This window comes from Sciurus vulgaris (genome assembly GCF_902686455.1).
Source record: "Sciurus vulgaris genome assembly, chromosome: 2".
NCBI classification, from domain to species: domain Eukaryota; kingdom Metazoa; phylum Chordata; class Mammalia; order Rodentia; family Sciuridae; genus Sciurus; species Sciurus vulgaris.
The window spans coordinates 202,366,955-202,381,675 of NC_136462.1; the positions used below are offsets into that span (position 1 = coordinate 202,366,955).

The window sequence follows — 14,721 nt, forward strand, 5'->3', positions numbered from 1 at the left end:
GGGATACAGGCGCACAGGCCGCAGCCCAGAAGACAACAGCTCCTCTAGTCCTCCTGGAGGAGGCTGAGGCAGCCGTTGTAGGAAACCACATGGGGGCCATGTGCCAGCATGCAGTGGACAGCCGCCCCCTCCCTCTGTCCCCCTGAAGACGCTGACTGTGTTAGGGATGGCAATGGCCCCACAGTCCCCAAGTTCAGACCATGTTGCCTCTTCAAAAGCTGCTGCATGCCCGGCCTGGCCCCTGGGACTGGGCGGCCTGGTCAGGCTCCTTCTCCACACGCGACAGCCCACATGCCAGGCAGACCCATCGGAGGGAAGTCTGTTCCTTCTCCAGACCGGAGGTCCCTGCTCCTGGCAGGCAATGGGTGTCCATGCCAGAGCTCGAGGGCGTCCAGGGCTCCTCCAGGAATCGCAACGGTAGCTGTAGCTGGTGTGAAAGGTGCCAGTGCCTTTCTGCTGGGCATGCGCTGGACTCCGCACCTCACTTCCTTCGGTCACCAGCGAGGTCTGCACACGGCCCTCAAACCCAAAGCGTCTTTCCAGTGGGGCTGTGCTGCCCGGGTGGGTGTGGGCCCAGAGCTGAGCCTTCAAACCTGGGTGGTGTTTCTGGGCTGCTCGTGGACGTGGGCAGCATCCAGGGGCCTTCACTTTGCAGGTGGAGGGTGACAGGAGGCATCATGGCCTGTCCAGGCCTGTGGGCGACTGGCTGCAGGGCCCTGGCCAGGCTGTCAGCCCCAGGGAACAAGCCCATCTGCTGCCCATATGCAGGATCCCCAGATCTGCAGTTGGCATGAGGGGCAGGGGCAGAGGTGCTGCGGGTCAGCCCTGGCTGGGGTCGGCCTGGCCCACCTTTATCCAAGGCTCTCTATGAAGAGAGGATGATGATGGCCTCAAGTCATCCTGAGGCCGTCACAAGGCCTGGTGCCCCTCCTCTGAAACTGGGCAAGACGCCCCAGGAGCAGCCTCTCACCAGTGAGCTGAGGCCGGTGGCCCCCTGCCCACAGGGCACAGGGGCTGAGGAGGGACAGCCCGTGGAGAGTGTGGTGTAGGGCAGTCAAGCTCCTCCCGGGCCTCAGTTCCTGGTTGAGCTGGTGTGTATGTGCACATGTGTACGTGTGCAGGTATGTGAGTTTGTGCAACGTGTACATGAGTGCACATGACTCTCTGGGAAGAGTCCCCTGGGAAGAAAGCCCTCCTGTTGGGGTTGAAAGCAGAAATCGCGGCAGGATTTCTCAGTGACATGGCCGCGTTTCCTGAGCGTGGAGGAGAGGAGGCTGTGGACACGTTCCTTTCGGCCATCCAGATCCCTACAAGGGGAGGGCATCTGTCAGCCAGGAACCCAGGGCTTGGGAGCGATAGGGCCGGAGCCAGCCTTGGAGGCATGTCGCAGAGTGGACAGCAGAGGAAGAGGGAAGACTCCAGAGGAGGAAGCTGCCCACAAGGCCCCCACCAGCCTCTCCCACCCTGAGCCCCACCTCCAGGCTCGGGCTGACCACACCGCGTCACTCCCTGATGGACACTGTAGGAGTGGCTCGGCCACTTGCAGCTCCAGGACCAGGGACGTGCGTCTCCTGGGCTCGTAGTGTAACTTCTTTGCTGAGGATGTGTCTTCTCTGTACGTCTGAGACCGATTTTGTTTATGGTGTTTTCTTTCTGCATGTGATTTTCTTAACTGTCTGGAGCAAGTTTTTCTCAACCCCAAGACGTCTGGCGAGGTCTTGACCCATTTGGGTGTCTGGTGGGAGGGGCTCCTGGCATCATGTGGGCAGAGGCCAAGGACCAACAGCCTCCAGTGGACACCCAGACATCTCTGGGTCTGGGGGCCTCACAAGTGCTGGGGAGGGAGGAACATTACGTGCCCTGAGCAGGTGACCTGGCAACCACATACACACGAGCGCACACACGCACACACACACACACACACACACACACGCACACGTCATCTGGTCTCTTCACACCCAGCACTTGCAGCCTCCTGTCCAGCTTTCAGGGCTGGAGGGAACACTGGCCAGCCCAAGTAGGCCAACAGGTGAGCTCACGTGCTCCCACACTGGCTACAGCTCCCTGCTGCCCACGTCTTTGGTTCTGGTGGGAGAAGAAGTTAAAGGAAAAGCTGTTCATGTATTGTCTATGGGAATTTTAGAACCTCCCCTCTCGCAAGAGATCTGGACTAAGAGATGGCTTTGGGCCCCTTGGGCAGGGAGCACCCTCGTCCCCCACACTGTGGCTGGCGTGAGGGAAAGCCCCCTAGGGCCCTGGCAGAACCCACTCATGCAAATGTCCAGAACAGCTCTCGCACTCCATTTGTCAAGGATGTGGGTATCTTTCTGTTGTTTTATTTTGTGTTTGTTGAATACCATTTTATTCTGTCCATCCTCAGCTACCATGGAAACGCGCCAGCAGGCTACAGACAATACCCTAGCTAAATATTTTAAATATACATGTTTGCAGGCAAGCAAAATTCCCCTATTCAAAGGTATGTTGAAAAGCCAGTAGGCAGTAAAGGAATGAACCATCTGTGGAGACCCTAGTGCCCCCGCTTTAAGAAACCTAATTATTCTCAGTTAAAATCAGTACAGGTTTGACATGGGGGCCAGCCTGTTGCTTCTCGTATTGGAGCATGTTTAACCCAGAGCTCTGAAGAAGCAATGAAACCCGGGAGTAGGCGAGGCAGAGCAAGAGAAGAGCCATAAATAGCACTGATATTTGGGGAATAAATCTAATTTTCCCCGTTCCGACATCAGTCCTACTCATTCGTAATGCAGAAATGGCTTGTCATGTTCCAAATGTTTCCTTTGGACTATAGATCCCTATGCAATCAATAATCTCAGAACACAGCACACTAAGACATGGTGCTATTTGTATGTCTAGGACTTGGGAACACGTTTACCCAAACGCTAGAGCACCCAGGCCAACAGGACTACAGGCTAGCTGAGGCCAGTGACTCCACAGCACTCTGCTGCATGAGAAGCCACAGGTGCCCTGGAGCCAGAGGCTGGGCTCCTGAAAGGCAGGTAGAACCAGGAAAGAGGAGCTGGGAGTGGCTGGTGACTTCAGGGTGCAGTGGGCAGTGAGGGACAATTTATTGTAGACAATGAGCAAGACGGCAGCCTCATCAGGGCCACTGGACGTACGCCGGGCTTCAGCCCCCAGAACCTTCCTCCCTGGGAGCACCCTCTTCCTGTGTTCCCAGATAGCAGGCTCCCCTCTCCAAGACGCTTAGGTGGCTGTAACATCCACACGCTGCCCATTGCCCGGCTGTGCAGATGGTGCTACACTGAAGGGCAGTGGGCGAGGGTTGGGCTCAAGATCAGGGTCTAGAGCCCGTGGGCAGGAGTGCCGTCCAGGAGTCCACAGATGTTGGGGGTGCCTCCTGGCCCAAAGGGGTCCACCTACTCGCCGCCCTCCTTAGCCCTCTGAGTCTGTGGTGAGGATGTTTGGTGGCATCTCCAGGCTGCTGTGCATCCCCCACTACTCTGCAGCCATGGAGGGGAACAAAGTCTGTAGGTGGGATGGGCCGACCCTGGATGTGAGCTGATCCGCGGCGTCTCTGCACATCTAGAAGGTTCTCTGATCTCAGTCTCCCTGTGGTGGCAGCACACGTGATGCACCAACTGACCACGAACACCGCCGCTCTCTGCAATTCCCTCTGGAGGCCCTCGCCACCTCTGTCCTCGTCCTGGCAGGAGGAGGGGACTCTGCTCCTGTCTGGTGCAGAGCTTCCTAGGGCGTTCAAGGGGGAAGACAGGACTCTCGGCATCAGCTGTCACTGCGTGTTCCCTCTTACCTTGACGGATGCTCCAGCACACGCCACCGTGCCTGGAGACCAGGAGAGCGGGAAACAGCACAGCACATTTGCCCCAGCGCTCCTGTGCTTGACGCTGCCAGGCAAGAGGCTCTTATCTGCTCGCGCAAGTCAGCTTCCAGGTCTGGAAGCCGTGTCTCAGCATGCAGGTCGCAGTCTGCGGTGCCAATCAGAGAAACTGGTTCACACAGGGACCTTCCCAAAGAGTCGAGCGCTTGGGCAATGAAAGCCAGTGATGGCATCTCACAGAGTGAGGGCAGGGACAGGGGACACCTTGACTAGGGCACTGGGACACAGCAGCAACAAGTGCTCTGCTGGTGTGTCCCATGGAGATCTGATTCAGAAGGTTCCCATAAGTTGCTTATACTGAGTCAGGTGGACCCGTACCACGCACTGCAGGGTGAACAGGAGTGTGCGAACGGGCCAGGAGGGGCAGCACTCGGGTGAGCCACACAGAGGCAGGCCTACGCGACACCTCCGAGCCACCGCAGACATCACAGAGGAAACGTGGGGAGCGGGTGGCGTCACGGCTGCAGAGCAGAGCTGGTCCGGGGCTTGGCCTTCACTGCCCAGTGCACATTCACCCCAGCTCCATCCTTCGCCTGTTGAGGGGCAACCAGGGGCCTCCTGCCCAGGGCGGGGCAATACCCAAGGAGCATGTGCAGATGGAGGGGCCTTCAACCATTGCCAGAGGACACCAGGGACTGGGCAGAGCTGCAGGGGATCAGGGCCAGAGGGTCCCATTGAAGAAGGGGTTCTCAGGCTGGCAGGGGGAGAGTGGCAAGGGCCATGCCCAGGAGTCCTGGGGAGCCAGTTTGGGATATGCCCTAAGAGTTGGGAGGGCACAGGGCTGGGGGTGGATGGGTTTTGGGGCTTAGACCCTGGTAATCACAGGGAGCTGGGGCACAGGGAGGTGAAGGCTTGGCCTAAGTGCCTGCCATTGGGGAGCTGACCAGAAACCCAGTCTTTCTTTCTGCCCTGGAGCCTGGGGGCAGGGGGGTGGGGAGGAGGTCCTGGGAAGGCTTGGTGAGGGCAGGCTGAGCACATGGGCTTCCTGACCTGGCCCATGGGCCTTCCAGGAGGGGATATGGGCCCAGACTCCTTCCTGGGTAGCCCAGTGGGGACCCCAGCACCCATGTCCTGGCCTTGGTTACCTCCGGGGAGGAGGGGCAGGCCTGAGGAGCAGCCAGCCAACCAGAACAGGTGCTCCACCTGGGCAGCGGCAGCTCCAGGGAGGACGGGGACCTCCAGCAGAGGACTTTCCTAGGTCAGTGGGAAGGGTGGGCTCTCTTGCCCAGACTGAGGCCTGAGATGGGCAGGTAGAAGCCCTGCCAGAACCCCTGGGGGCGGCGGCTCCTGGGCCTGGCCCCCGTGGCACAGATCACCCCCTCCCACATTTCTGGCCCCTCCACATGTCCCTCCTCCCTCCCTGCCCCCAACCCTGTGGCTCCTTGATGCCCAGCTCCCTGCAGATGCTGGGTGCTGCCTAGACAGCTCTGGCGTCTGCCCTCATCCTCTCTTCAGGCCTGCCACCTGAGTCCCTGGACACGCCATCTCTACCGTCCCCAGGTCACTCCCTGCTCCACCTTTTCTGGTCCAGAGTTCTTGCTGCTGGACTGACGGCCCCCTTGCACCAGCTGTGGTTGCTCTTGGGAGCTTGGCCTGTGACTTCATCAGGCAGACCCGTCCATGTCCCTCCCCGCTGGACCTCAGGGCAGAGCCGTGGCTGCAGCGGACACCACATGGCTCTTCAGGGAAGATGAGTGACAACAGTCCGCAGACTCCCCCACACCTGTCCCCCTGCACACCATCTCCTGCTTCAGACCCCCTGTGCTCCAGGAGCAGGCTGCAGGACAGCTGCCCTTCCAGTGCCCAGGTCCTGGGTCACTGAGCCTTCTCCCTTCTGGCAATGGTTGAAGGCCCCTCCATCTGCACATGCTCCTTGAACGTTGCCCCTGCCCTGGGCAGGAGGCCCCTGGTTGCCCCTCAACAGGCAAAGGATGGAGCTGGGGTGAATGTGCACTGGGCAGTGAAGGCCAAGCCCCCGCGGGACCAGCTCTGCTCTGCAGCCGTGACGCCACCCACTCCCCACATTTCCTCTGTGATGTCTGCGGTGGCTCGGAGGTGTCGCGCAGACCTGCCTCTGTGTGGCTCACCCGAACACCGCCCCTCCTGGCCCGTTCGCGCACTCCTGTTCACCCCGCAGCACCCTGCCCTGGGTAGGGCCCCAGCATCTCTGTTCCCCTCCGTGGGTCAAACTGCTTGCAGAACCATGCTCTCCTGCCTGACCCTGGCTCTGTACTGACTTCAGCACGGTGGGAGAGGAGGGGGCCGGACCATCTGGACAAGGGACCCCCAGGCAGATGTCTTGGGCTCCCGACCTCACCCTCGGTCTTGAGCTTGTCCTCAGCCCTTGAGCCCGTGGCCCCTCAGGCTGTCCTGAGGCTGGACGAGAGCACCCACAGAGTTATGCAGCTCAGTCCTGATGGCAGCACTGTGGTCAGGTGGCTGGTGGCCACCCCATGAGCACTCAGGGCAGGGCCTAAGGGCCATTCCTTCTGCCTTCTCCTGCCTGGAGCCTGGTACCCTGGAACGGTGTGGAACTCAGCCATTTTTCTGTCCACTGAGTTTGCTGTTAGATTGAGTGACTAGCAGGACCCTGCTGACCCTCCTGGGCTGTGGCTTCTCCCTCAGGTGTGGGCTAAAGGGACATCGGTGGCCCTGGACAATGCTGTCCTCCAGGTCAAGATGAGTGTGGACAGAGGAAGAGGGAGCCACCTGGGCTGGGGAGGCAGAGGCTGGCTGACAGGGCCTGAGCTTCTGGAAGTGAGCTGGGCTTCCCAGACCTGAGGCCAGAGGTGGCACCTTGTGGAACTCGCTCTGCCGTGTGGATGGCAATTTCAAGGGAGCCCAGTGGGCAGCTGGTACAAGGTGGGAAGCAGTGTCTGAACCAGGGCAGAATCCGAGGGCCTGGGGAAAGCAGAGTCAGGGCCCACTGTGTGGGGCAAAGGACAGGCACAGCCCAGGTAGGGACAGCTGTGGTCTTGCCAAGGCTGAGGCTCCGTGGAACACTCTCCTGAAGGAATCCTGCAAGCTCACAGCAGCTCCCGCCGATTATCCTCCTGACCTCACCTTCTAGCTGTCAATATGACCTCAGGGCTGGAGCAGGTGACTTCCTGAGGCTCCTGGTTCTGCCGATTCACAGGACCAAAGGACAGCCTAGCCAGCGAGACCCTTCGGACCCCACAGTTACAGGAGCAGAGGTCACACTCACCGTCTCCATCTCTGCTAGGAGCTGAGGTCACATTCACTGGTGCCATTCACTCAGAAATGCAGGGTGAAGACAGTGCAGTGGTGACATCCGCTAGGAAATATTTTGAGTGGAGCTGGAAGCGTTACTTGTAGCTGCTGTGATTATGCACCCGTGTTTATCTGCCGCATCTGAAAGGGGCCCAGATGATCGCATGCTCAGAAGAACATGCTATGCAACAGGATAACTGCTAATTGTCGCGGATGGTTTTCTTCCAAAGAAGTGGGTGCATCTTCCAGGCAGAAGATGGCATTGGTTTTCACCAGATTTTGTTATTACATTTGTCTCACAGCTTTAAAATAGTAGCAAATATGTGAAATTTATTTAAACAACACTAGGGAAATTAACGGCATGCCAGCTCCTCCCTAGCAAGAGGGAAGAGAGCGGGTTTGAGACCAGCTGCATCGGGGCTTGTGAGATTCTGAGTCCGGGATGCACTGTTCAGGCGAGCCTGCTGGCCCAGAAGCATCTCCGGGCGGCAGCCTGGCCATCGCTGCCCAGCCCTGGGAGAGGAGGGGCCAGGGGGAGTCTCTGGACAAGCCTCCTCCTCACCTCAGGGCAGAGTCTCTGCCAGCCACCAGGCTCCAGAACAGATGCTAGCCCACCCCGTCTCCGGGGGCAGGTGCCTGGGCACAGCTGAGCCTATCTCCCCACGGGCTGGGAGGCCTGCGGCAGGGCACATGGGCAGAGCTGGGGTCCTCCAGCTGGAGCACGTCCCTCGCCTGGAGCCCAGTGAGTGGGAGCTGGCGGCCCGATCCCAAAGCCAAGGAGGAGTGTTCCCAGCCGGGGCCTGGTGCCAGCCCAACCAGCCTGAGGCTGAGCCCTCCCTCCCTCAGTTTAAAAGACACCCCGAGGTCAGGGGGACACCCCGAGGGCCCCAGGCCACCCCGCCCACTACACAGCTCCCGTGAGGACAGGCCAAGGATGCTGGTCCTCAGACAGTCAGACCCCGGAAGGAGGCACATGGCCAGGTGCTCTGCCTTGAGGTCAGTCAAACCCACCTCTGCCTTGGGTGCCGTGTGACCTTCAGGAGCTCCCTGTCCTCTCCAAGTTCCCCCTGCTTCCTCCCTAGCAGAGTGAGGTTTTCGAGCTTCCTACCGAAGTTCTGACAGGAGGATTCTGGGGGAGGGCACATGGAACAGTGTCTGGCCAGGGCCTGGGACCCAAGTGTCAGAACAAGGCTCCAGTTACTGATGACCCGTGCTCCCCGTGTTGTTCAAAGGTCTTTCTGTAGCTGGGTTTATCTGACATTTCTCATCAGCCCCAGTGCTGTGTCCCCAAGGCAGGGAGGGGACAGTCAGGCCAGAGCCCCAGGAGGTGCTGTCTGTCTGAGACCAGGTCTTAGAGCAGGGTCCACGGCCGTGGTGAGTCCTCATCTGATGCTCAGCCCCTCGAGCCTCATCTGGGCCATGGAAATGGGGAGAATGTGCAGCCACGACCGACTAGAAGCAGTGCCCTGCAGGCCACCTGAGTCATGGGCACCAGGAAGTCTGAGAGGAACCCAAGTGGGCAGCAGGTCACATTGACCTAAAAGCCAGACCTCTGGGACAGGTCACACCTCCCTCCTTCTGACAAGGGATAGGGGACCCAGGGGAGACTTTGGGTTTTTAATTGCCAAAGACTCTTGAATGCAAGTCGCTGGCCCACAAGCTGGGGCCCTGAGGGGCGGCAGGCGCAGGGGCCTTGGTTGCCCCGTCCAGGTGGACTCTTGCACTGGCGTGGCTTCAAGCTCAGCACGCAGGGCAGTATGAGGAAGGCTCTGCACTGAGCGGGCAGCTGCCTCCGGGTGCCAGTCTGTTCCTATGCTGTCCTGTAGCAAAGGGCAGTGGCAGCCACAGGACAGAGCCCAGGACAGCAGGTGCCGTCTCTGGGTCCCGAGCTCTGCAGAGGGCCTGTGGCTGGAGGGGCAGCCTGCAATCAGACTCCCCCGCACGGTGCCTCTGCCTTGGGCTGCGCTGACCCAGGCTCTGCCTCGCCTGGCTCCCAGAGACTGAGCCTAAGACCAGTGTGGACCCAGGCGGGCTGAGCTTGCGCAGAGGAGACCTGGACCTGTGCCCCATGCACACCGTGTGGGCATGCTGGCTCCCCGTGGGACAGATGTCGTCTGAGTGCTAACATTCAGGGAGCCCTGAACGTAAGAGGAGCAAAGCAAATAGCCCAAAACAGGACTCGCTGGCCACCAGAGCAAACCAGCACACACCCTGAGGTGCTTCCTTCCAGCTCTTTCTCTGCCTATAAGAGAGTTGCTGGGCCACGGGTGTCCTCTGGTGCCTTCTCTCCAGGTCAGCGACATCAGAGTGGCTTGCAGTGACCATGGTGACCCAGATGTGGCCACAGTGACTGCTTACGCTCAGGCATCCAGGTTCTCCCTGGTGGTTTTGCTCTCATGAAAACATCGTCCACCCAGGTTTTCCAGGGCAGTTTTCCAGAACTGCTGGGTCACCAGGACAGGCGCCGTTGAAGCTCTGGTTAGCTGCTGGCCAACTCGTGGGGGAGGCTATGCTGGAGCCACAGTGGCAGGGCATGCAGGTTCACCTGGGGTGCACGCCACCGTCCCTCCTGGTCATCCCTCCCTGGACCCAGAGCCCTCACCACCACGCCCCTTTCAGAAAGGGGAGGCAGTGCAGAGAATGCAGGGACGCTGCTGTAGAGAGGCACGTGAACGGAGGCTGCTTAACCCAAACCCCGCACCCACAGCGTTCGCCCCCACTCACCCTAACTCTCAATGTGCTCCTCAGTATTAAGTGTTGATTCTGCTACCTCTTGTCAGTCCGGTAGGTGAAAAGGATGCATCGCTTTAATTTGCATTTTTTACTTCTGGAAGATGTGAATATTTTCATAAACTTATTAACCATTGATATTTATTTTGCTATGAATGATCTTTTTATGTCCTTTTCCTGTTGTGAAAAAATATTCCATTACTTCTTAATGATTTGTAAGAGCTCTTTATATAGGAGCTATTGACCCTTCATCAAATTTGGTGTATATTATGTTTTCCAAATTTGTCATTTGCTTTTTTGGTTATATTTTTATAAACAAGAGTTTTAAATTAGAAAGCATTCATCTTTTATGTTCTCCCCCATTATTTGTGGTTTACAAAGCCCTTATTGAGCTGGGATATAGCTCCATGGTGGAATGTGTGCTTAGCAACACGAATGCCTGGGTTCAATCACCAGCACCAAAACATAAATAAGTAACGAAAGCCCTTGTCCACACCGCTGGTTCAACTGGAGATGGCAGTGCCTCCTTTGTGAGGCCTCTCTCTCCCTTACGGCAACCCAGGACCTCCGTACAGAGGAGGGCCTCGCCCGATTTCTTCTCTGGTCTCAGCCCCTTTCCCAGAGTCAACGATTTTCCTCTATCAAGAATGACAGACACGCTTTTCCTTGGCGCAGAACTTAACCACAGCTCCTTGACTCTCTCCCCACACAATGCCGCAGAGAGGAGAGAAGAGAGACGTGGCCCTGGACCCCGCTCAGCCACCGAGGGACGCGCTGCGGCCGTGGCCCCAGCACCAGATCTCCGGAGGACTGAGGCGGCAGAAGCGGGACTGGGTCATCCCCCCGATCAATGTGCCCGAGAACTCGCGCGGGCCCTTCCCGCAGCAGCTCGTGAGGGTGAGTGGGGCCCCTCTCTTCCTGGGCGCTGAGAGCCAGGCAGGTTCTGCACGGGGGTCAGGAAGGCCGAGGCTGGCCCTGTCCGTAGTGAGGCCCGCGCTGTGCAGAGCAGAGGCCAGCGGGGAGGGAGCCCGTGCCCCAGGCAGAGGCCTCCGTGGTCATGGCCGAGGCTCTCCAGGTCTCTCTCAAGGGCGGTCTCATGCACGGAAGCAGGTGGGGCAGGGATGTGGAGCCGGCCTGTGATCTCTGAGCCCTGTGGTCTGGCTGTGCGCGCGCCTTTCCACGTGGCCTGGTGGCACCTTGTGCTGATGGTCCTGGCACGGAAACCAAGGTCTCGGCTGGGCATCGGCAAGGCCGGGGCAGCCCAGCGCTGTCTGCCACCCTCGGGCCTCCTCGCTCCCCAGGGCCTCTGCAGCTGCCCGTCCTGCAGGAGGCATTTGTGTCTGTAATTGAGACCACTGACCCAGCAGCCCGCTTGTCTTCTTCCCTTCCAAGAAAATCACAACCCAATCTGAACAACGATTCGATAAAACGATGGCGAGGTTCTGCTCAGTGATTTCCACCCCCTGGAAAAGCCTCGCCCCTCTCAAGGTGTCGCTGGAGTTCCTTACCATCTTTCTCTAAGCAATTCGTTCTTAACGTAAATAAGTATGTTCTAAAGGAGGCTTCATGTCTGACTGTGGCTGCAGCCTGCGTAGTGTTAGATGGGAACCGGCCAAAAAGACGAGGGAAGTCACACCAGGCGTGGTGGTCCCCATCTACAAGCCCTGCAACTGAGGAGGCTGAGACAGGAGGATCCCAAGTTGGAGGCCAGCAGGGCAACTTAGCAAGACCCTGTCTCAAAAGGTAAAAGGCTGGAGATGTGACTGAGGGGTTAAGTGACCCTGGGTTCCATCCCCAGTACAAAAAAGAAGAAGAAGAAGAAAAGATGAGGGACCTGGAGGCTGGCCTCTGTGTGAGGCGGGAGGCAGGAGCCTCAGAGCGCCCTGGGGAAGGAATTGGGAGGAGGGCAGCGAGCTCTCCGCTGAGCTCTCCTCTGCACTTCCAGGACCTTCATAGGGGAAGCCGTGGCTCTTGAGGGGCTGGCTTGCCTTCGAGAAGGGCCACTCCACGGCTTGAGGCCACATAGTGGGACAGAGGCCTGGGAGACGCCTGGGAGGGCGGGCTGTGGGCCAGGACCACACTCAGGAAACTGGGCCTGGGCCAGGTTAGGCCAGGACCACGGCTGGTAGCCGCCAGCCCCACCATCCCCTGGTGGCACACGGTGGCGCATCATTGTCAAGTGAGCGAGGGAGGGGTCTCGGGCCTCCCGTGCCCACCACTGCAGAAGGCAAGCTCCTGAAGGTGGCTGGAGCCTCGTCTGCCCCGGCTGGCGGCTCCTCGGGCTAAGGATCCAGGACTGACTGGGGTCTCTCTTCCTCCACTGCCACATGCACACAGCCTTGGAAGAGGCACCAGAAGGGCGGAGGTTCCTGTGAGCAGAGCAGTGCCCAGAAGGGCTCCCAGGCTGTGTGGGGTCTGCAGGGCTCACTGGTCCTGCCCATCCGTCTTCCGCTGGACCCCAGGGAAAGGCGCACGTGAGCCCTCTGCTGCTGCAGAGGGAGGACGGAGTCGGCCGGGCAGGGCTGGCAAAAGGGCCACTCCTCCCGGGCCAACAGAAGGTGGTGCCCTGCTGGGCCGGGTTGTCTCTTCAAGACGTGCAGTAAGGGGGGCTTGCTCCCTGCTGAGTGCCCTGCAGGGAGGTGCTGTCCACTCAGCAGCTGCAGAGCAGGGTGTGTGCACCCCGGAGCGAGTGTGGCTGAGAGAGCAACGGGGCAGGGTCCGCCCCCGACCCCTGACCTGAAGTGTGCAGGAGGAACAGAGGGTGGGCCTTTAGGTGTGGGAATGAGATGCCGTGGATCTGCAGGCAGGAAACCATCTCCGGCAGCTCTGTGGCTCCTGTGGCTCCTGTCCCCCCTGGGGACTATACCTCCAGATCAGGAGTGCCACTTCAACACAGGCTGCGGGGCGTGGGGGGTGCTCAGCCACTAGACCTGTTACCAAAAGCTCGGTCCTTGTCCCCCATGCCAGTCCAATAACAGGAACACAGTTTTGAGAAAATGGAAAAAAAGAGGCTTTGTTGCTTTGCTGGCAAAGGAGAAGCACAGAGGTCTCCTGCCCCAGAGGCTGTGGTTCTGCCCACCAGGGGTAGCAGGGTTTTTAAGGTGACCCAAAGGCTACGTTCCACACGTTCCCTGTTGGAGTCGTAATCCACTTGTTAATTTGGGAGGCAGTCATTTCTGAGACCTGCTGGTGCCACCCCCAAGTCCTCATTCCGTGGTGGGTGTGTGCTCAAGACAGATATCTCGGCCTTAGATGGGGAAGAAAGGTAATCCTGTTTCCCCTGAGGTCAGGGATGGGGGAGAGAGGAAGAGAAGGAAGGGTTGCTTCAAAGGTCGCAGTGGCAGAGCAGCAAGGGCTGTATTCGAAGTACAGAGTGGGCCACCATTATAGAGGGACCATGTCCAAAACGTCAGAAAGTTAACACAAGAGAAGTGATTTATTTCTCGTTGTGCAGGGAGGGGCCCTGTGCTGTGGCCACCCAAGACCTCAGGACAGGGACCACAGGGTTGGCCAGGCTCGGGGGTGACATGCATCTACCCAAAGCCCAGTCACATGACCACACCCACTGCAGGGACCCCAGGAACTGTAGTCCAGATGCGTGACCTGGACACAGGTGTCAGTGGACAGCTGGTCTCTGCCATGGCCCTTCCCACAGTGTCTGGGGATCCCGCAACCCCAGGCAGCTCTGGGCAAGAGATTCAGATCTAACTGAGCAGCCCTTCCCCTCGCCCCTGTCCCTTCTCAGCCACTGGACCATGGAGTGCACTCTGGCCTCATGTCTATAGCTTACTGTCCACTGGCTCCCCCCCAAGGGCAGGCCTCACCCCGTGTTGTCACCACACTGGCACACGGTGGGCCAGAGGGCACGTGTGTGTGAAGGAGCGGGGACGATCCCGGTGAGGCCCCAGTCCAAGCTGGCCAGCACGGGAAGCCTGACCAGTGTCAGCACTGCTGTCCCAGCCACAGAGCTCCTCAGGCTCCCTGAAGCCTCACATCCAGCCGCCACTTGCCCAGCAGGGCAGCCAGGCCCAGCTGGGCTCTGGGTGGAGACAAACCTGTAGCAAATGGGAACAGACTCTCCACCTGGGCTCCAGCAAAAGGTCTGCCTCAGCCCATGGACTCCAAACCACCATGAAGGTCTCAGCAGCAGTACAGCAACTCCCTGCTGCATGGACGCCCCTGCACGGACACACAACCCCACTGCCTGAGCACCCCGCTGCATGTGCACCCTGCTGCATGGACACCCTGCTGCATGGACACCTGCTGCATGACCACATACAACCCCACTGCCTGAGCACCCTGCTGCATGACCACCCCACTGCATGACCACACACAACCCCACTGCCTGAGCACCCCACTGCATGTGCACCCCGCTGCATGGACAACCCACTGCATGACCACACACAACCCTACTGCCTGGCCACCCCATTGCATGACACCCTGCTGCATGGACTCCCTGCTGCATGGACGCCTGCTGCATGACCACACACAATCCCACTGCCTGGCCACCCCATTGCATGACCACCCTGCTGCATGGACACCCTGCTGCATGGACGCCCCTGCACGGACACCCCACTGCATGACCACACACAACCCCACTGCCTGAGCACCCTGCTGTATGACCACCCCACTGCATGACCACACACAACCCCACTGCCTGGCCACCCCACTGCATGACCAGCCTGCTGCATGGACACCCTGCTGCATGGACACCCCCCTGCATGGACACCCCACTGCATGACCACACACAACCCCACTGCCTGGCCACCCTACTGCATGACCACCCTTCTGCATGGACACCCTGCTGCATGGACACCCCCCTGCATGGACACCCCACTGCATGACCACACACAACCCCACTGCCTGGCCACCCCACTGCATGACCA

At 59.2% G+C, this 14,721-nt stretch overlaps 1 protein-coding gene across 3 annotated transcripts in view; it reads left to right on the forward strand.

Annotated features, from left to right (window-relative positions):
• The window catches only part of CDH4 (cadherin 4), a 445,876-nt gene that overhangs the window by 313,016 nt on the left and 118,139 nt on the right, over nt 1-14,721 (forward strand). For all 3 annotated transcript variants that reach the window (XM_079128833.1, XM_079128834.1, XM_079128835.1), the window contains one exon: nt 10,556-10,732. In XM_079128833.1, coding sequence (XP_078984959.1) covers nt 10,556-10,732 — 177 coding nt within the window. The remainder of the gene's footprint in view (nt 1-10,555; nt 10,733-14,721) is intronic.